We start from the raw sequence: 23723 nt of genomic DNA on the forward strand, positions 1-23723 counted from the left end.
GTGGTGTTTTTTTCTAACGTCTTTCCAGTTCAGTTCAGTTTAGTTTCTAAAGTAGGCATCACCGCATTCGGATTAATCAATATACACTACACCACATCTGCTAAGCAGATGCCTGACTGACAGCATAAGCCTTGAGGCCTTGAGAATTTTCTTCCAAATGAATGAATAATAATAATAGTAATAATAATACAAGAAAAATAAATAAATGTATAAATAAATAACAATAATGATAATAATAAAAGGTAAGTACATTAAAATACAGCATAGGGAAAAGTAAGTAGAAGGCAAAAAACCAGATTGAAATAAAAACCCCAACATTTCACAGACACGGGTTCTGATCACATCTAAAATCAATGAAAAATGATTTGTATCAAATTCCTATTCTTCTTCTGAATTTTTCTTTTTTTCAAACACTGACAATCTAATACGGCCATGTAATAAAACTACTGATTTCTGGTTGCTTTTTTGTAAGCAGGAGGGTCTGAAAGTTGCAACTAAAAGCTTTGATCAGGTGGGATAGAAAGACGCTATGTAAAAAACAGATTTTTTTTTTTTTTTGGCCTATGAAAGAAGGCATGTGAAGGTGAAGAACACACAAAAAAAAAAAGAAAGAAAAAGCAGGAGAAAAAAAAGAAGAAAAAAGCTTTGATCAAATGACCAGATTATAAAAAAAATTCTGTTATCAACTTGCCATGGAATGCAAACTTCATTAAACTAAATAATCAAAAACCTGGTAATAATATATATTTTCATTTTCAAAATCCTTTCCGTGATATTAGAGCGTCACAAACCAAGCACTCAACAGCTGTGCATAAAAATGTGATGCAGAAGTTTTCAACATAAATATCTCCCCAAGAACTTTACATGGAATATCATATATACGGAGATTCATCCTGAATACATTGTACACTACTGTAACGCAGACTTACTGTTCCTTAGTCAGGCTGACAAATGCACAGACTGATGAACAGACGTACTGACTGGTTTACTCAATACAACAAAAAAAAAGAAAACAATACATGTAATAACGATATACACACCAATAACAATGATATACAGAGTAAAGATTCTGATATGATATATCAAGGAAACAACAACACCCATCTCTCTGTTTTCATCCTCTCTGGTTAACAATCCTCCGGAACGCTTGTTCCAGAAATTTAAAATGATTAGTTTACAAAAAAATGAATCCAGTCTTGTTCCTGCTGTTTATTCAACACTCATCACAGCAATATTCTTCTTTGAGGGGAAGGTGCGGGGAGGGAGGGTGGGGGAAGGGCAGGGTGGTGATAAAAATAAAGAACATTTCTTCATTTAAAAATGTATAACAGCGCTCGATACTATGACCTGCAAATCCATTATGCTCTGATCTATGAGACACAACCAAGCCCATTTTTCTTTGAAAGGTTAGAAAAAAAAACAAAAAAAACCCAACATTTCTACATAAAAAGTATACAACAATACTTAACACTAAGATCTGCCAATCCATTTTGCTCAAAGCTGAGATGACTCAGCTAAGTCTCTTATTCTTTGGAAGGTTAAAACACACACACACACACACACCATTTCTACATTAAAAAAAAAAAAGGATATAACAATAAATATGTAACACTAAGACCTGCAAATCGATTCTGCTCAGAGCAGTGATGACACAGCCAAGCCTGTTTGTTCTTTCCAAAGGTATTACCTATCTATGTATCCGATAATCTATCTATACAATATATATATATATATATATATATATATATACATACATAATGCTGAAGAAAGGAAAAAAAAAACCGCTGGAGAAAGCCCCAAAGAAAAAGTATTGTCCTTCTTTCCTTTCTACTCTTAAATTTTCGCCCATAGGGCTTCATCAGCAGACTATCTTGTCTGTAACGTATCATCTATTTTAAATATATATATGTATGTGTATATATATTATATATATATATATATATACATATACATTTATATATATATATATATATATAGAGAGAGAGAGAGAGAGAGAGAGAGAGAGAGAGAGACATATTTATATATATATATATATATACATACAAAAAAAAAAAAATACAAAAAAAAAAATTCTCTGTGCTGTTGTATGTTATTATGCACTTGTTTCCTGTAAGGCGCTTCGAACCCATTCTATGGGGAGACTGCACCACGAAAGTTCTGTACGTCAGCATTATCGTTATCACCACGAATCTTAAAAAATACAAAACAAAACAAAACATTTCTACATAAAAAAAACCATTTTTTTAAAGAAGAATATGACAATACTTAACACCAAAGCCTGAGAATCCGTTCCCCTCTGAACCGTGAACATGACGACACGGCCAAGCAAGCGGTGGACAAAGCTCCCCTGGTTTCATTTCACCCACACGGAGGTCCCTAGCTCCGTTGGTTCCTGTGACCACCATGGCTCAGTTCTTTGGATGATGGCTCAGTTCTTCGGATGCTCAAAGTAGTTGAAGTCGATAAGGAAAGTGGCTCCAAACAGCAGGGCTTTCTTCAAGATGTCCATGTTTGCCGGCACTGAGGATCAATTAGGACAACATTTTTGTTGATTATTGTTGGTGGTTGTTGTTGTTGTTGTTATTATTACTATCACTGTTATCGCTATTTTTTATTGTTATCATTATCATCACTATTATCATCATTATTATCATCACTGTTGTTATCATTATCAGCGCTATCATCATCATCATGGTCATTACTGTTAGTAGTAGTAGTTCATAATCATTATAACAATATGATTATCATCATTATCATTTCTGATTTATTACTATTCTTCTTCTTCTTATCATTATTATTATCATTATCATCATCATCATCATCGCTGTTGATGCTGTTGTTGTAACTGTTGTTAATATCACCACACAAACACACACACATACACCAACACAACTAAAGGGATACAATCCATGCTCGGAAGCTCCACACAGTACTGAGCAATATCACAGGTTGTTTCCCATTAACCGTCACTGTCAGTCAATGACAAAAACCAGCACTGACAAATCTGACCCAGCACAGTAAACAGACAGACAGACGTCTGTCCAGGGTCTGGCAATGGAGTTAGTAATACATATGTTTTTTTGTTTTTTGGTGTGTTTTTTTTTTGTTTGTTTGTTTTTTTCCCACTGCCCCATCATCTGCACCATTTCAGTGGCATTACTCCCACGCCGCTAATTTAAATTCCCCCAAACACGACCACACCCGGGTTCGTCCGTCACAGATCCACCATCGACAGTCCGCAGGGAACCATCGATGTTAGGTCGCCAGGAAGCCACACACCAGAGGAGACCCTGCACTGCTGCTGAGTCACTTCGGTGGTGTTCAGTGGTGCCTGTTCTGATTCAATGTACTTAGGACACCACCTACTAAGCCCCCTACTAACGACAATAATGGCTTGGTTGCGGAGCCAGACTGAGTGAGCGTCCCTTAGTAATCCATATGTTGTTCTAATTTTCAATATCGACACTTGATGCAGCCTCTGACCTCACATGGTGTGTAGATGACCATAATATCTAAAAACTATAGGACAAGTTGAGCCAATTCTCAATCAGTTTGCCTCTGTGATTGGTAAGCAAGCACGGACCGTAAATACAAATGATTTGCAGCAATTGTTTAAGACCACAAATCAACAAATGTGTTTGATAATCATAATGTCTTTTTGTGTATTTGACAAAGAGATTTAAAGAAAAATCAGTCAAAACATGAATGGAAGTATACGTTTCTTAACCAGTAGAGTGCCTGTAAGACGTCAGCCGACGTCCTACAAAAAGTATTGCCATAGTGCCAATAAGACGTCCACTGAAATCCTGCGTATGTTCCGTTTTTCCTTCAATAGAGTTTGGTTCAATTCACATAAACAGACTCTGAATAATTACTCTGATGTGTCTGGATTATAAAAACACTATTTAATGAACATATATCAGGTAGAAGACCCCCTTTCTACTCTATAATAATTTGCTAACTGACCACGTCATATGTGCGTGGAAAACACACACAAACATAGCGAACATACGTGATATTTCTCACCACTGCCGTTGCATTTTAGTGGTTTTAGAGATTTAGTCTCTCCCTGACTCTGTCTGTCTGTCTCTCTTTCCGTCTTTGAATATGTCTGTCTCTTTGTACCAGCCGCCGTGGCGAAGTGGTTAGCGTCGCGGACTGACGGCTGGGAGGACGCGGGTTCGAATCCCAGCGGAGGTGGGTTTTTCGGCCCGTGGCCGGCTCCTACCCAGAGTTGAGTGTGCTGTGGGCTTAAATGGGGAGACTGGGACCACACAGTCGAGTGTCATCCACTTCAAGGATGCGTCTTTGGGTGTGTTGCTCTAATTACCTGACCAACACTGCAAGTGTCTGTATCTCTCGGGCCTGGTTAACGCCGGGATATCATTATGACAGGAAGCGTAGAGTACAGCCTTGTCACGCAGTCCCAAACCAAAATGGACCTCCATAGCAATATCGTCATCATCATCGTCATCCTCCTCCTCCTTCATCGTCATCAATATAAAAACAAAATAGTCTCAAAGTCTGTAGCCTTTCATGCCCTGCTCTCATGGTGACCTCAGTTTCGATGTCCCTCCACTTCCGTGCTTGGGGTGAGTCCTGTCAATGTCGTCAGTGTCGGCAGATTCATGGGGGGCTGTTGTTTGAGGGACGTGGTGGCGGTCTCCACTCTGGGAGAGACGCTCACTCAGTCTGGCTCCGCGACTAAGCCATTATTGTCGTTAGTAGGGGGCTTAGTAGGTGGTGTCCTAAGTACGTAAATAACAGAACAGGCACCACTGAACACCACCGAAGTGACTCAGCAGCAGTGCAGGGTCTCCTCTGGTGTGTGGCCTCCGGGCGACCTAACATCGATGGTTCCATGTGGACTGCCGACGCTGGAACTGCGACGGACAAACCCGGGTGTGGCCGTGTACGGGGGAATCTAAATGAGCGGCGTGGGAGTAATGCCACTGAAACGGTGCAGATGATGGGGCAGCAAAAAAAAAAAAAAAAAAAAAAAAAAAAAAAAAAAAAATGTCTGTCTCTTTGTCTCTCATACAAGAGCGTAATATTTCCCACCAAAACCAATGCACTTCAGTCTTCTTCTTCTCTGAGCATATGTGTATATGTGCATATGTGTACATCTTTTTATTTATCTGTCTTGTTTTTTACTTATTAGTTTATTTATTTCATCGTTATTCCTTCAATGTTTCCACTTTAAAGGAAACCTTGCATTGATGTTAACTGATGTTAATTGACTGTGAAATGTATCCATCTGGAAAGAAAAGAACATTATCTGCAAAGAGAAGAAATGTTTTCATGCCAGGGTATTGCACGGCTGAATAGAGTCAAGGGAGAAAAAGAAGAGAAAAAAAAAGCTCTATGACTAAGAGACAGAAAGACAGACACCCCTTACACCAAGAAAGAGAGAGAGACAAGGAGACAAAGACAGGGAGATAGATAGACAGGGAGAGAGAGACAGGGAGAGAGAGACAGGGAGAGAGAGAGAGAGAGAAAGAGACAGGGAGAGAAAGACAGGAGAGACAGGGAGAGAGAGAGACAGGGAGAGAGGGAGAGAAAGGCAGGTAGAGAGAGAGAGACAGACAGACAGGGAGGGAGGGAGAGAGAGACAGGAGAGAGACAGGGAGAGGGAGAGACAGTCAGGGAGAGACAGACAGACAGGGAGAGAGAGAGAGAGAGAAAGAGAAAACACAGAACAAGACACGGGGAAGAGACGTACTGTGCAGAGTGAAGTCGTTGGCCTGCATACATATCTCCCTGGCCCCCCCAAAGTGCTTGCGCACCTGAGCCTCCTCACTGTTCTCCGAATCCCCATCAAATATCTGCACATCAGTAAAACACACACACACACACACACACCCTAGCCTGAAGAAGCTGTACTTCAGCGAAAATTTCCAAACTTATAACAAGTGTTAAAGACATGGACAGACTGCTTTTGTTTTTTTCTTTATTAATCTACCTAACTTCCTACCTACCTACTTACAACAGACTGCTGTTTTTTTCTTTTTTTATCTATCTGACTTCCTTCCTACCTACCTACTTACCTACCTATCATTGCTTCTTTCGGGCGGTTTTGTGATTTTTTTTTTCACCACTGTTCAATAACAACAGATGCTACTTAATTTTTTTTTTTCAATCTGAAGGAAGTTAAAACCCATGCATCATCATTTGCAGAGAGCAATTCTGATATAAAAAAAAAACAAAAAACAATAAGTATCTAGGATAGATTGTGTGGTTACAGCATAATTTCAAAATTTTTGTACGTTTTCATTTTTAAAAAAACAGCCTTCAAAGTCAACATTTTGAAAAAAAAAAAAAAATGTTCTAAATGTTTTTTTAAGAGTTTTGGATGATTTAAAACTAATTTGATTGATAAAAACCTCAAACACAATTTTTTCCTTCTTTGTGTGTAGCCATGTTACCTTAAATGGCACGAACTTCCCATTTTACAGGATCTAAGCATGTCACATGAAACAAATACAACAGTGCATAATACCATACCACTGCACATGAAAAAAAACAGCGCATATGTGTATAATCATATACACATATCACTGCACACGAAAAAATGACATATGTATATCTACATACATCAAGAGAATACTACAAATTGCGTATATGAACACACACACACACACACACTTATGTGCATGATTCTTCTTCTTCTTCTTCTGTGTTTGTAGGCTGCAATTCCCACGTTCACTCGTATGCACACGAGTGGGCTTTTACGTGCATGACCGTTTTTACCCCACCATGTAGGCAGCCATACTCCGCTTTCGGGGGTTGTGCATGATTGATTTGGGTTAGTCATTTTCAGGCATGGCTGTGTGCGAATGGGTGGTAGACAGCAAAATGAGTGAATTCACTCAGAGAAATGACACTATACAAATGTAACTCAGTATTACCACAATGATACTACAACTACTAATAATGATTAGTAGTTGCAGTAGTAGTATTTTATCTTTGGTATCAACATCATTATCATTATCATCATTCTCACTGTTACTATCATCATTATTTTCATTATCATATATCAAGGATCAGCTACGGATTGGTGAGGACAAACTGTCAGCTGCTGCAGCAGAAAAGCGACCTCGCAGAAAAGGGACGGCAGCCGACAGACCAGCATCAGCTTACACATGTGATCGCTGTGACAGAGACTATCTCTCTCGCAGCGGTCTCTACAGTCACAGGCAACGCTGCTTGGTCCAAGCAGACAGCCCAATTAGACATCAGGTCAGATATACTCTATCCATGGTCAGCCTTGACCGAAGGAGGCCTACTACATATATCTCCAAATACAGGTCAGTCTGCTCCTCCCTATCTCTGTGACTGCCTTCACCTCTACACCCCATCTCTGTGACTGCCTTCACCTCTACACCCTATCTCTGTGACTGCCTTCACCTCTACACCCTAAAGCGATAAGGGGTGCAGAGGGGGTAAGGGGGAGCCAGACTAACCCTGAAGATGACGTCGGTACACTTGCAGTAGCAGCAGTCCCCGACGATGGTGAAGACACACTGGTCCTGGTTGTTGTACACCTTATACCTGGGAGTCCAGCATGTCCACCTGTCCACACACACAGTCACACACATACACAGACACACACACACACACACACACACACTCACACACACACACACAGTCACACACACACAAACCTCACACACACACACAGACACACACAGACACACCTCACACACACACACACACACACACACACACACACACACACACACACTTACACACGAATACCCCCACCCATACACACCCACACACACGCATGCACACACACATGTACACACACAAGCACACACACCCACACACACACAAAGCACACACAAACATACGCACACTCGAACACACATCCACACACGCATACAACACAACATGCTGTCAATTCTGTTTGGGTTTTTTTTTTTTTTTGCTGTCCCATTATTTGCACTGTTCCAGTTGTGTTGCTCTCTCTCTCTCTCTCTCTCTCCCCCCCCTCTCTCCCCCTCTCTCTCTCCCCCCTCTCTCTCTCCCTCCCCTCTCTCTCTCTCCCTCTCTCCCCCCCCTCTCTCTCTCTCCCCCGCACACACACACACACAAACTTTCTCTCCCTCTCTCTCACACACACATTCACTTATTCATTCTTCTTCAAACCTACACACTCCAACACATGCACACTTATTCACTGCATCACTCATCCCCACACAATACTCTTTCCATTCCACCTACACACACTAACACACAATGACACACACACACTCGCGCTCTCTCCCACACACACAGTCTCATTCACTGTCATATTCACACACACGCTCTGTCCCACATCCACACTCTTTCTTCCACACACACTCGCCCCCACCCACCCCCAACACACACACATTCATTTTCTCACTCAACCCAACACACATGCTTCCTCCCTCCCTCCCACCCACACACACTCACACTACCCTCCACACACACTTACTCACACCCACACCCAATGACACACTCACACACACACACACACGCACTCCAACCCCCACCACACACCCCTCCTGCAACACACACACACAAACATACATGTACACACACACACACACACACACACACACACAATGATACACACACATAGAATACACTAACAGTCACACACACACACACACACACACTCCTCAACTCCCTACCTGCCTCCCTTCCCTCCCCCCCCCCCACCATTCCCCCTACACACACATACACCCCCCTCCTCCATACACACACACACACACAAGCGCATCACACACACACACACACAGACTATACTGACAGCCACACGCACATTCCTCAACCTCATTCCTGCCTGCCTTTCCCCCCACACCCCCTCCCCCCCCCCCACACACACACTCACAAACACACACAAACACACACACACACAATCACTGACATCTGCTTGATGTGCCCGATAGGGACGCCCGGAGGAGACTGGATCTCCATCTCCTGCAGCCAACAGCAACACAGACACGACGCCTGGCACCGCAACGGGCGGTGCAGCTGGATGAGTTGCATCCCCTGATTGTCCATGATGTCCATCGTGAAGGGGCGGGCGGGGCCGCAGCACTGTCGAGTCAGGCAGTCAGTCTCTGTGACAGACAGACTGGACTGGTCAGTCTTCTTCTTCTTCTTCTGCGTTCACTCGTATGCACACGAGTGGGCTTTTACGTGTATGACCGTTTTTACCCCACCATGTAGGCAGCCATACTCTGTTTTCGGGGGTGTGCATGCTGGGTATGTTCTTGTTTCCATAACCCACTGAACGCTGACATGGATTACAGGATCTTTAACGTGCGTATTTGATCTTCTGCTTGCATATACACACGAAGGGGGTTCAGGCACTAGCAGGTCTGCACATATGTTGACCTGGGAGATCGTAAAAATCTCCACCCTTTACCCACCAGGCGCCGTCACCGTGATTCGAACCCGGGACCCTCAGATTGACAGTCCAACGCTTTAACCACTTGGCTATTGCGGCCATCTGACTGGTCAGTCAATGTTGAAGTGGGCCAGGTCTGTTTCTTTTTTTCTTTTCTTTTTTTTTTTCTTTTCTTTTTTTCTGCTGCCCCATCAGCCACACAGTTTCAGTGGCACTACTCCCACACCTCTCATTCCTGAATCCCCCACAAACGGCCACACCTAGCTTCGTCTGTCCCGGTCCCAGTGCCAGCAGTCCACAGGGAACAATCAATGTTAGGTTACTAGGAGGCCACACACCAGAGGAGACCCTGCACTGCAGCTGAGTCACTTCAGCGGTGTAAGGTAGTTACTGTTCTGATCTAAAGTGCTTAGGACACCGCGTGCGGGGTCCATTTCTGTGACAGCCAGAGTGGATTGGTCAGTCAAAGATGGGGATAGGGGCCACAGAAAAGACGAGTCCGAGTGTGGATTGGTCAGTCAATGAGAAGGGGCGGAACCACAGCAATGACATGTCAGCAGTCTGTTTCTGAGACAGAAAGATTGGACTGGTCAGTCAATGAGAAGGGGGGCAGGATCCATTTCTGTGACAGACAGTGAATTGGTCAGGCAATGAGAAGGGGGCGGGGTCTATTTCTGTGACAGACAGTGAATTGGTCAGGCAATGAGAAGGGGGCAAGGTCTAATTCTGTGACAGACAATGGATTGGTCAGGCAATGAGAAGCGGGCGGGGTCCATTTCTGTTACAGACAGTGGATTGGTCAGGCAATGAGAAGGGGGCAAGGTCTATTTCTGTGACAGACAATGGATTGGTCAGGCAATGAGAAGCGGGCGGGGTCTATTTCTGTGACAGACAGTGGATTGGTCAGGCAATGAGAAGCGGGCGGGGTCCATTTCTGCGGCAGACAGAGTGGATTGGTTAATCAATGAGAAGGGCTAGGGCCCACTTCCATAAAACAAAATTGGTTTGGTCAGTAAGTAAGGGGTGGTTCCATTTCTGTGACAGAAAGATTGGACTGGTCAGTAAATGAGAAGGACGGGGTCAATTTCTGTGACAGCAAGAGTGGATTGATTAGTCAATCACTCAATGGTAGGGGGTGGGGCAACAGCAATGAAATGTCAGGCAGTCCGTTTAGGTGACAGCAAGAGGAGAAAAGTGGCAGAATGGTTAAGACATCTGCCATTACAGTGTCCATGAGGGTCTCTGTGCTCCAATCCCATTCTCACCCTTACTCCCAAGTTCGACTGGAAAATCAAACCGAGTATCATATCAATTTGGATGAGACGATAAACCAAGGTTCTGTGTGCAGCACACACATGGCGCACTGAATATGAACCCATGGCAACATAAGCATTGTCTTCCAGTAACATTTTGTTGAAGAAATCCACTCTAATTTTTTATATATGATAGTCAGTTGTGTCCGACTATGACCATCAGAACAGCAGAAGAGGCAACTGCTGTTCTGACTATTTGGGCTAGAATTTGATTATAGTGGAGAGTGTCTTGCCCAAGTACATCCCCACTCTCTCGGCCAAGAGGGTTATAGGACAGTCGGTGTTGGGATGGTTCCCAAAGGCCAACTAGCCCACAAGGCTGCAGCACTAAGAGCCTGTGCAATTTTGCCTCCTAGTTTGAGAGTCATACTCCTTCACAAAAGACTAAGCTGTAAATGGTTTCCCATTGACTGGAGAAACCATTGATAATACAGCTCTCACTTTGCTGTTGGCCCAAATGTAAACTTATGTCAATCTAACAGGAGGCACACAAATACATGATATGTACACATGCACTCAAGGCCTGACAAAGTGCATCGGGTTATGCTTCAATGGACCAGGAATGTGGAACTCACTGCCATCGACTGCAGTTTGCATAACACTCCAACTCTGATTTTAAAATCAATCTCAGGACACCTATTTTTGCAATATAAAAGGATGTGTGTGTGTGTGTGTGTGTGTGTGTGTGTGTGTGTGTGTGTGTGTGTTTGTCCATGCCTGGCTGTAAGTCTCTGTGTGTGGTATATGTGTGTAACAGCGCTCAATGAGTTGCATTTTGCAAAATCATGCACAATACACATGTATAAAAATGATACACTACGATTCACTATTATCAAAGATTACTCACTCTCCTTGGCCATCATGAACTGCTGCTCCTGGTTGTTACACAGGGTGTAGCGGTTGTTGCGTTCCCAGCCCGCAAACACTGAAAGCAAAGTAGCCACATGTCATTATCAACCCCAATTCATTTAGCTACTTTAGCTACAATTAAAGTCAAAGTCAAAGGTACCACAACCTTTTACAGCCTCGGGGGCAGTGAATTCATATATATCGGGTGTCCCCAAAAAAGTGAACTGCTTTTTGACAAGTATTTTCTCAGTGACAGAGAAACCGAATTCATTGAAAATTTTCACATAGTAACCTTGAGGTGTCATCAACAAGTCTGCAGACAGGCTTATCTGTCGGTGTGTGTCCTCATATGGGAGAAGAGGCCGATTCTGGATGTGAAGCACTTCCCACAGGTGTTGCATGGGAAAACGTCTCCAGAAGTTGAGCTGTGCTTCCTTAGCTCACACTTCTCCTTAATGGCCAGCGTCCTCTTGTTTTCAAACGTCTTTATGCCACTAGAGCACAGTATCCTCCAGCGAGAGCGGTCAAGGGCATCAGTTTCCCAGGAACCGATGTCTGTGTCACAGGCTTTGAGGTTTGTCTTCAAGGTGTCCTTGAAGCGCTTGCAGGGTCTACCAAGGCTTCTTATCTGGCTAGCTCTGGCACAGTGCCACATTATAACTGATTCACTTGCAACACAGTTTTAGTATGACGTAACCTACACTAGGTGTCAGTGTACCTTTACTAAATTAGCATAACTTTAACCACTTTTAATCATATCATTTAAATGCATGCTATCACTATCAGGAGTGCCATTCAATTATTGTCAGTAATTGGTCTTCAGACACAATATAAATTATTCATGTTTTGCTGTCGCCAACTCCAAAACCAGTGGTAGTTTTCCCCTTGCAGTGTCATGTATGTGTATTACTATCCACTTGCATTATTGACATTGTACAATGATTATGACACTGACTTATTAGTGTCCCACAGGCACTGACTTCTTCTATCAACATTGGTAAACCATTTTACTGAAGGGCTCTCGTCACTTTCTTTATATATATATGTGAGCCCTGTGGAAGGATGCATGGCCTAAAGAGTGGGATTGGTTTACGCGCACTGGTCTTCACTTTAAATCTTTGCAGTGCAGGTGGGAAGAAAGACCTCATCTCAAGTTCACCCCTCCAGCGACCAGCCAACCTTCACGTGCGCCAGCTGTTCCCGACAATGCAAGTCCAAGATTGGCCTGTACAGCCACCAGAAGGCTTGCCTCACCCGGACTAGACCTTCTTCCCAGTGATCTTCGGATACGAAGAAACTGCCATCATATATATATATATATATATATATAATATATATATATATGTCTCTGCCTGCATGTGAATCTAGTACCCTACTGTCACTTTCATCCCCTACTCTATTCCTACCCCCTTCTAGTTCTACCCTACCCTACTTATTATCAACCCTACTCCACTCTACTCCAACCTTACCCTAACCCCAGACACCATCACATACTTAACTAGCCTCCCATTGCTCAAACTGCAATCTTCAAACTGAAAGACTAACAGTAGACAGTAAAAACACACACAGCTGTCACCCAAACATGACCATTAACTTGATTTTAGGTGAATCTCGAGTACAAGTACCCAATTTCATTCAGTTTTGCTTATACTCTAAACCCAACCTAAAAATAAAATAAAATAAAATAAACACAAGAACATGAACAAAATAAAAACAAAACAAAATCAAAAACAAAACCACACTAAATAACAACAATGTCCAATATCCAACCTAAAGCTGTTATAACTTTACAAGAAATTTATATAAAAAATTGGACAATATCCACATTTCTTCCCCTTTATAGTTATACTCTTTTGTTTTGAAGATGGGAAAAGTTGTAAATTGGTTGATCAAAGTAACATCACAGTGTATGTTCTACATTTCTTCCATCTATTCTTGCCATAAACTGAAAGAGAAAATTAAGTACAATGGCAGTCACATAACTATGCAACTAAACCCAGAACATATTTCTGGTGTGGATAATTCCGACACATACATTTTCTCAGCAGATTTTCTTCTTTTTTTTTTTCAACATCAATAAAGGATTACATATAATCATCATTAATGCATAAACAAGAACAACATTTTTTTCTCCTATGCATACATAGCAAAAAGTGAAAATGGGCAGCACACGGTCACTTTCCAAGGACCTAGGAGGCACATGTTACAAATTCTTTTCAAAGTCCCCAATTATCAAGTCCTGAGTGATCCCTAAAGTCGGAGTCCTGGGGCCAGTTGCATTGCTTGGTTCTAACTTTTTGACAGTTACACGAGACTAAATGCCTACGTTGACCAAACTACGCAATTGGTCAGTTCCATACTACACACAGTTAGTAGCGGGCTACGACCATACTAGGCTCTTCCGTCAGAGCAATGCAACTGGCTCCAGAAACAAGACTAACTGCTATGGTAAGTAGATCAGGAAGACAGAAAAAAAAAGAGAAACAAACAACATGCAGTTCTGGCAGAAGCTAAAGAAAAAATACATGCCCCCAAAAACAAAAATTGAAATTTCGAACAGGCAGGAATACTGTTATGATGACAATATCCACAAATTTTCCTCAAGACGGACTGACAAGGCATGGACATTTACTGGATAGGGAAAAAATGTGCATGGATATAATCATTATGATCAACAAGTATAACTGCAAACATCTACTACGCTAGGCAGTCTCTTGACTTACCCAGCATCACTCAAACCAACCACCTTCTTCTTCTTCTTTTTCTGCGTTCGTGGGCTGCAACTCTCACATTCACTCATATGTACACGAGTGGGCTTTTACATGTATGACCGTTTTTACCCCGCCATGTAGGCAGCCATACTCCGTTTTCGGGGGTGTGCATGCTGGGTATGTTCTTGTTTCCATAACCCACCGAACGCTGACATGGATTACAGGATCTTTAACGTGCATATTTGATCTTCTGCTTGCATATACACACGATGGGGGTTCAGGCACTAGCAGGTCTGCACATATGTTGACCTGGGAGATCATAAAAATCTCCACCCTTCACCCACCAGGCACCGTCACCGTGATTCGAACCCGGGACCCTCAGACTGACAGTCCAACGCTTTAACCACTCGGCTATTGCACCCATCACCACCTTATCATAAGGAAAAGAATGCTATTGTTGAAAGAGCGCCAGATGCAAGGAGGTGTCCTGTGTCCTTACATACGGTGTATCAGAGCACTGATATTATTTCTCTATGTGTGGCCTAAGAAGAATAAGTCAGGAACTTATAATACTATAAAAGGTTCATCAATTGGAAATAAATTATACATATTATTATTAATAATCAATATGTTAAAAAAAAGTTTAGAGTATGCTATTATAGTGCAACATATAGTGTAATGAAATAGATATTATTGTATTGCATAAAAACTTGTTAAAATAATACGAACTAATGAAAATGCAGGTAAAGCAAAAGCCATTTAAAGAATAATAATTATGATAATTTCGCAACATTGTTGATTGTACATATGTGACCTCGACCTCATAAAATGCTGAGCGGACCATGCAACTCATAAAAAAAAATCTTCAAAAAGAAAAAAGAGCGGAGGAATAATGTAAGTAAATTTTGCAACATTGCAAGAGCGTTGAGATTTGTGACCTTGACCTCATAGCAAGCTACAGTCAGTCGTGTGTCAAGAAGCCGGCAATATCACTGTAAGAAATAACTATCATGTGACATGACAAGCTGAAGATGCCACGCCCTCGCCAGTGTTCATTTGCGATGAATCAATTTTTTTTGTGACATGAGTCTGCAAAAATTTGCATTTGTAAACCCCCCAAAAGTATTTCCAGTCCTGTACATTTTTCTTCTTTCGTACCTGAACATCCGAAGATCGGATTTTTTAAAGTTAATTAATGGTTTTAGAAGTACGTTACACGCAAACACCTCAAACTCCCAAGCAAAGATAGCTGGGTTGATCCAGAAAATGAAACTGACATAACAAGACGAAAATGGACATCATGCATTTCATTTTACACACACATAAAAAATGAAGAAAAAAAGGCACACACTTTATACATTTCGTACCTTCAACTATATCCATCTGTTGATGAATCCGAACCTCATCCAATCCAGCCAGGTATGCTAACCCGGGTGGCAAACCCGCGGGTACGGCCATGGGTGCGATGGAAGAAATTGTCGCAGGCTGCATCATCATAGGTTGTGGCTGAGAAAAACCGGACTGCAGTCCTGAACTGAAACCCATTCCAGGCTGCTGTGTTCCGTCCATTCCGCCCTTCTGACCCGGTTGGGAGATCACCACACCTGCTGACATGTTGAAGATTCTGCGAAATATTACAGAGGTAAAATGCTCAGGTGAAGGCTTCGTGCGGTCAGCAGACGCGACCTCACTGGTGTGTTTTGCATTTCTCACTCGCTGATTGGAAGAGAATGACGCATGCGCAACCACTTGTTTCTATTCTGGAGGTGCCTTCCGCAGATACAAAGCAATGCAAAACGTCACAATCATTCCAATCGTAATCATGATGATATTGACGCTGAAGAAAAAGAAGAAGAAAGAAAGAAAGAAAACAAAAACAAAAAACCCAACAACAACAACAACAAAAACAGAAAGTGAGAGAGGGAGACTTTAGCATCCTAAATTCCTGAGCAGAATTTAAGATGCTAAAGTGCGACTATAGAGATTGAACAGCCTAAATTCCTGGAGTGTCTGGCTCCGCCTTCCGAGTGTGCGATGGGTAAGGGCCGGGCGGGCAGGCTTGAGAATGGTTATTACCACTGATGTTCGGGTAGACATGAAGGTGGTAAGCAGGTATATGGATAGGTATATGGATGGTTAAAGGGTAGCGTTTTTAAGGACGGGCAGGTTGAGGGTAGCCTAGACGGATTGATAATGAGAAGGATTGGAGGCAGGATGGTTGATGTCAAGTTGAGTTGATCACGATCTCTCTCTCTCTCTCTCTCTCTCTCCGTCACACACACACACACACACACACACACACACACACACACACACATTGCGACTGGCGCTATTTTATAAACAGAACTATGTGCACCGCTATTGTTGTGAAAAAAAGGTGAATTTTTAAGGCACACTTTATAGCGGATGTTGAGGTTTAAACGTAGTACGTTATTTTGCATATACTTCACACCTGCTTTGCAATAGACAATTAAGAAAAGTACCGTGTATATGGTTCCAGGAATTTGGGACACTAGCTGTGTGAGTGCGTGCGTGCATGCGTACGTGTGTGTTTGCATGAGGGGGGGGGGGGGGGGGGCGGAGGACATAAGCAGGAAACGACCGCATTCAAATATCCTCGTCAGAAAGAAGGGGATGAGGGGGGGGGGGAGAGAGAAAAGAAAAAAAAGAGTAGCATCCCTTGCATTGTTTTGACAACATGGCGGACGGAGAGTGCGAAGGTTCATCGCTGGCTGATATAAAAGTTTACAATTCGAACGGGGAAACAGTGTCTTCCTCGAACATCCTACCCAGTGGAGACGACCAGTATTCTCTGGTCATATTTCTCCGGAATTTTGCATGAGTAGCGTGGTATGGCTGAAAGATCGATATTTAACATGCAGATAATTTGCACTTTTAGAAAAAGAGACATTTATCGAGTTATATAAAGCATTTGTTAGGCCCCATCTTGAATACGCTAATGTAATTTGGAGTCCTCATCTCAAGAGACAGTCAAAAATGATATAAAATGTACAAAGACGAGCTACTAAAATGAATCCTGAGAGAGTGCTTAAACTTCAACTTTTCAGAAAGATTACTTATAACCTCCAATTACACTCACTCGAAGGAGGATCAGAGGAGAACTAATTCAGTGTTCGTTTTTAATATTCCATAATTATGGTGATATTAATGTGCATGCTCTCTTCAAATTCTCAGAAGGTGATTACACCAGATATAATGAAGGCAAGATTTTTTTGCTATACTATTAACTAACAAACGAAAGTTTTGTTTTGCTTTCAGAATTGCTAATTTTTGGAATACACATGTAAAAGATCCTGTAATCTATGTCAGCTTTTGGTGGGTTACGGAAACAAGAACATACCCAGCATGCACACCCCAGAAAATGGAGAATGGCTACCTACATGGCCGGGTAAATAAATAAAATGGTCATACATGTAAATTTCAATAAAGGTCGGCAATGAATGACGGTTGGACATTATAGGAAGAAGAAAAAGATTTCCAAGGAGCTGGCCATTTGCTACCAGTAGGCTTCTTGTAAATGATGAAACTTTCTGTTTCAGGAGAGCCTCCAAATGCCTTTCAAACCAAATTTTTGATTCAATAGAACCATGGCCCTGTACCCACCATTTAGACACTTTTCAGACACTATTCTTTTCCATTGGTCTTCTCCCTCTTATCCCTACCAGAAGCATCACCCATTGCAGCCCCTAGCACCCCCTCCCCTTCTTGCCCCATGTATGTGCCAGTTTCAGTAAGTTTGAAAATTTTAGAATCTTATCTCTGTATATGGTACACACACACACACACACACACACATAGAGATATCGTATGCATACAGACATTATGTTCAACAGATTTTTGGACAGATCCGCTTTGGTTATTGTACTACAAAGATTCCTTAATTCCTTACCACCTAACCCCTCGGTCTCTTCCACAGTGTTTTTTTAATCACATTAGTTCTTTTCTACCTCCTTTTTTTTTTTTTTTTTTTTTGTCTGTCAGTTTGCTGAAGATACAGGCCATCGGCCCTCTGGTGGATGTGCTAGCGTCTTGCAACACCCGGGTTGTCTTCATCGGCAGCTCCTCACCCAAGCAGACGGCCGAGTTTCTTCAGAGCGCCAACTCCATTTCCATCTGTGGCGATCTCTTCACTGACCCCTCAGTGACGTTGTATAACCACTTCCACCTGAAGAGAGGAGTGTTCAGGTCCCTGGTTCGACCACTGTTCTCAGGAATCAAAACGTACGGAATGAAAGGTGTTGTGGAAGGTAAGTTGTGTACAGGAAACCTAACTTAACAGCGTGAGTGTTGTGGTAGGTAAGTTGTTTTGAGGAATCAAAACTTACGGCATGAAAGGTGTGTAAGTTGTTTTGAGGAATCAAAACTTTCATTAATGAAAGGTGTTGTGGAAAGTAAGTAGTGGACAAGAATCAAAACTTAGGACATGAAAGATGTGGGAGGTCAGCTGTGTTCACAAAACATGATGGATAGGAATTCATTGCCCCTACAACCATTAAAGGCTGTGGGACCGTTTGTCTTTTTGACGCACTTGTTTAAACAAAGTGAGTCTATGTCCAGCTTATGATTACTATACATACACAGGTACAAGTGAATGTTGGGAGTTGTACTTTTAGCCCACTTCTTCTTCTACTTCTTCAGATTTCAATATCGTTGGGACTCGTCACACTTGAAGCTTTGTCACCCTGACGAAGCCCACGGTTTTCTCCAGGGCTCTACTCCCTCGGGCCAGGTCTGGCGTTGTAGATCCTCATAAGCAGGGCAGTGTTGGAGAATATGTTCTGGGGTTTGTGTACCTGTGCCACAGGGACATTCATGTGCGTGAGGTATTTTTATCCGGGTAGCCCACAAATTTAGGGGGGGAAAAAAACCAAAACAAAACAATAACAGGAAAAATTTTTTTAGTAATAACAGAACTGCGTTTGTGTATGGACGTATTTTGTTTTCAGGAATCCGTCTGGCTAAAGAAACGTCTCACCTTGCGGGCGATTCATGGCAGCAGGGAGGGACTGTCCTGTTGGATAGACGTGGGGTGGTTCTGTACCAGGTATCGTGATAGGGAGGGGGTAGTTGTCTCTCCTGTCTCCGTCTGTCCTTCCTCTGTGTGTTGCCATATTCGGCACTGCTGTATGTTGTGTTGCTGTGACATGGCATAGTGTGACATGACGTGGCGCGTTGCAAAACAACACTGCTGTGCACCACGCTCTACTGTGGCGAAGTGCCCTGCACTGCACTGTACTATGCTACCCTGCACTACACACTGCACCACACTGCATGACACTACACTGCACTATGCTGCACAACACTGCATTACACTACACTGTGCTGCACAACACTGCACTACACTACACTATGCTGCACAACACTGCACTACACTACACTATGCTGCACAACACTGCACTACACTATGCTGCACAGCACTGCACTACACTACACCATGCTGCACAACACTGCACTACACTACACTATGCTGCACAACACTGCACTACACTACACTACACTACACTTCACTGCACCGCACTGTGCTGCTCAAAACTCTACTCCACTGCTTTTCACTCCACTCCACTCCACTCCACTCCACTGCACTGCACTGGATTGCACTATACTACACAACACTCCACTCCACTCCACTACACTCCGTTTTTCACTCCACTTCACTTCACTACACTACACTGCACCGGATTGCACTATACTACACAACACTCCACTCCACTCCACTTCACTGCACTACACTACACTGCACTGCACTGGATTGCACTATACTACACAACACTCCACTCCACTCTGCTTTTCACTCCACTCCGTTTCACTGCACTACACTACACTGCACTGGATTGCACTATACTACACAACACTCCACTCTGCTTTTCACTCCACTCCACTTCACTGCACTACACTCCACTACACTACACTACACTGCAATGGATAGCGCTATACTAAACAACACTCCACTCCACTCCACTTCACTCCACTTCACTGCACTACACTACACTGCAATGGATTGCGCTATACTACACAACATTCCACTCCACTACACTGCACTGTATGATAGTCAGTCATGTTCGAATATGACCATCAGAACAGCAGAGGAGGTAACTGCTGTCGCGACTATCTGGGCTATAATTTGACTATAGCGGAGAGTGTCTTGCCCAAGTTGCATCCCCACTCTCCAAGAGGGTTTTAGGACAGTCGGCGTTGGGATGGTTCCCAAAGGCCGACTAGCCCCCCACCCCCACCCCACACCCCAAGGCTGCAGCACTAAGAGCCGGTGCAATCTTGCCTCCTAGTTTGAGAGTCATAGTCCTTCACAAAAGACTAAGCTGTAAGTGATTTCCCATTGCAGTGGAGTGACCACTGATCATACAGTTCTCACTCTGTGTTGGCCCAACTGTATGTAAACTTATGTCAGTCTGTGATGTCAGCTGAGTGGAGGGTCAACTACACAACACAACGCTACACTACACTACACTGTCCTGTACTGGACTGTACTGCATTACTTTAAACTGCTGTAAATTGCATGATTCTATGATGAAAATGTTGTGTGTGTGCATGTGTATGTGGCTGCATGCTTGTCTATGTAAAATTGATGCGTGTGTGCATAATGTGGCTGTGTGCTTGTCTATGTAAAATTGATGCGTGTGTGCATAATGTATATGGCTGTGTGCTTGTCTGTGTAAAATTGATGCGTGTGTGCATAAGTATATGTATGTGTGCAGGCTTGTGTGTGTGTGTGTGCTGTGTGTGTGTTCATTCATGTGTGTGTGTTCTCATGCTTGTGTGTGCATTTGTATAAGCATGTATGTGTTTGTACACATATGTGTATTGTGTGTGTTTGTGCATTCCCAAGAGAGAGAGAGAGCGTGTGTGTGTATGAGTGTATGTGTGTCTTTATACAGAAAAATAAGATAATACAATCTTTTGTCTCCAGCACACAGAGGAACATCCGACTGATTGGCCCAACATGGAAGAAGTCTTGCGATTGGTTGGAATTTCAGACGCAAAAGCAGACTACAAAAAGGCTCTCTCTGATTGGCTGAAAATGAGGGCGGCAAACAGGAACCAGGCGCAGAAGTCCTAAAAGTTCTAACATTACACTTTGGTAATTTCTCAGTTTGGTAAGTTTGAATATTGGGTTCCGCTTTATTCTGTATTTCTGTTCCTATCATGTAGGTTTTTATATGTATGATGTATGATAGTCAGTCATGTCCGACAATGACCATCAGGACAGCAGAGGAGACAACTGCTGTCCTGAATGTCTGGGCTAGAATTTGATTATAGTGTAGAGTGTCTTGCCCAAGTTACATCCGCACTCTCGCGGCCAAAGAGGGTTTTAGGACAGTCGGTGTTGGGGATGGTTCCCAAAGGCCAACTAGCCCCCAAGGCTGCAGCACTAAGAGAGTCATAGGCCTTCACAAAAGACTAAGCTGTAAACGACTTCCCACTGCAATGGAGAAACCATTGATCATACAGCTGTCACTTTGCTGTTGGCCCAACTGTAAACTTATGTCAATCTGTGATATAAACTGAGCGGTGGGGATGGTATTGTAATACAGCAAATGGTAATTTTCTTTAATAGTTATCATAAAATAAAATAAAAAGAAATAGACAGCAGATATCCAATTGTCAGAAAGGTAACGGGCATTATGATTGATAAAGAAGAGAGCGTGTTCACATGCACCTGTATGTGTGTGTGTGTGCGCCCTCAAATCTATTAACTTTTCTTTTTCAACCTCCAAAAATTATGGTTAATTGCCGTCAAAAGAGGAAGCTAGACAGGGATACAGAGGGGAGGTAACCAACTTCCGGGAGGTTATCGGCCGTAGCTACTTTCGTTTTCTCTGCATAGGCAGATAGTAGTTTGCACAGGACAGGAATCGGACTCCCAGCCAGGGTCTGCACTAGTGGGTCACAGTAAGTATGTTAGATAAACGTAATTTTAGGAAAAGAAATTCCTATTAAAAAGCAAGAACATTGATAGCCAGTACCCCCCACTTCCCTAAACCCCACCTTAAAAAAAAAAAAAAAAAAAAGAATTTGATGCAAACTAGCAGTGATGCCTGCAGCTAGAACAGGGCAACACATCCAGCAGTGATGCCTGCAGCTAGAACAGGGCAACACAGCCAGCAGTGATGACTGCAGCTAGAACAGGCCAGCAGTGATGACTGCAGCTAGAACAGGGCAACACAGCCATGATTGCAGCTAGAACAGGGCAACACAACCAGCAGTGATGACTGCAGCTAGAACAGGGCAACACAGCCAGCAGTGATGACTGCAGCTAGAACAGGCCAGCAGTGATGACTGCAGCTAGAACAGGGCAACACAGCCAGCAGTGATGACTGCAGCTAGAACAGGCCAGCAGTGATGACTGCAGCTAGAACAGGCCAGCAGTGATGACTGCAGCTAGAACAGGGCAACACAGCCAGCAGTGATGACTGCAGCTACAACAGGGCAACTGCAGCTAGAACAGGGCAACACAGCCATGACTGCAGCTAGAACAGGGCAACACAGCCATGACTGCAGCTAGAACAGGGCAGCACAGCCAGCAGTGATGATGCCTGCAGACAAACTCTTGGTGACTGTTGGGCAGATGGTCGCTCGTTGCTGTCTCTCTGCTGTTCGGAACGAATGACTGGTGGGTGCGGAAACAGAGACGGGACTTTGCAGCACTCAGCACGACGGCAATCATCCTCGTCTGGAGCGGCAGAATGTGCAGTGATCAACCATCATCTGAGCTGCTTTCACAATCCATGGTACACGGCCACCACTCTTCTCCCTGGGGATGGCTTGGCGTTCTTTCAGCATCAGTAGTATGATAATGATAATGATAATAGTAACGATGATAATATGAATAAGAAAAGACCGTACTTTTATTTGGTCCATTCAAGGAATGGACCAAAATGACGATGCCAGATCTCCTCACGACAGCTGCCAACAGAACGGCGTGGCGAGCTATGACATCTTCCTCATGTCCCCCCAACGACCCCAGCGGTCGAGGGAATGAGTGAGTGAGTGAGTGAGTACTTTTATGGCGCAAACATGTGCTGGGGGGGGGGCTCTTTCAGTATCAATAGTGTAACAGTGATAATGATGATGATAATAGTATTGATGATAAGAAGAAGAAGACATAGTTTTCATATGGAGCAAACTCCCCATATAATGGGCACAAAGCGCCTCACATGAAACAGTGCATGTATACAATAGTGCTTAAGAACAAACCTCTGTACATTGAAAAACACAACACATATATGTGTATCTATATACATCAGTTCAAGACAGTACTACCAATTGCAGATAGAAGACAGTCTCTCACACACACACACACACACACACATACACATGCACACACAAAAAAAAAACACAAACACACACACACACGCACACACACACATAAACATACACACGCACACACACACACACACACACACACAAAAGGCACAAAATGTGTCCTAC

General features: G+C 43.0%; 2 protein-coding genes across 2 annotated transcripts; one reads left to right on the forward strand and one right to left on the reverse strand.

The window, feature by feature from the left end:
• Positions 1–2057: 2057 nt before the first annotated feature.
• Positions 2058–15915, reverse strand: LOC143291456 (phospholipid scramblase 1-like). Its single transcript, XM_076601320.1, has 6 exons — positions 15623–15915; positions 11543–11620; positions 8897–9092; positions 7464–7572; positions 5723–5825; positions 2058–2520 (listed from the first exon to the last, which is right to left on the reverse strand). The coding sequence occupies exons 1-6, from the start codon at positions 15867–15869 to the stop codon at positions 2429–2431; spliced, it is 825 nt and encodes a 274-aa protein (XP_076457435.1). The 5' UTR covers positions 15870–15915; the 3' UTR covers positions 2058–2428.
• Positions 15916–16970: 1055 nt separating this feature from the next.
• On the forward strand, positions 16971–23437 carry LOC143291457 (uncharacterized protein T05H10.8-like). Its single transcript, XM_076601321.1, has 5 exons — positions 16971–17105; positions 18258–18523; positions 19223–19320; positions 21202–21388; positions 22861–23437. Exons 2-4 carry the CDS (start codon positions 18505–18507, stop codon positions 21349–21351), a joined length of 267 nt encoding a protein of 88 aa, XP_076457436.1. The 5' UTR covers positions 16971–17105; positions 18258–18504; the 3' UTR covers positions 21352–21388; positions 22861–23437.
• The last annotated feature ends 286 nt before the right edge of the window (positions 23438–23723 follow it).

The sequence above is a fragment of the Babylonia areolata genome, chromosome 17 (assembly GCF_041734735.1).
Source record: "Babylonia areolata isolate BAREFJ2019XMU chromosome 17, ASM4173473v1, whole genome shotgun sequence".
Classification (NCBI taxonomy): Eukaryota; Metazoa; Mollusca; class Gastropoda; order Neogastropoda; family Buccinidae; genus Babylonia; species Babylonia areolata.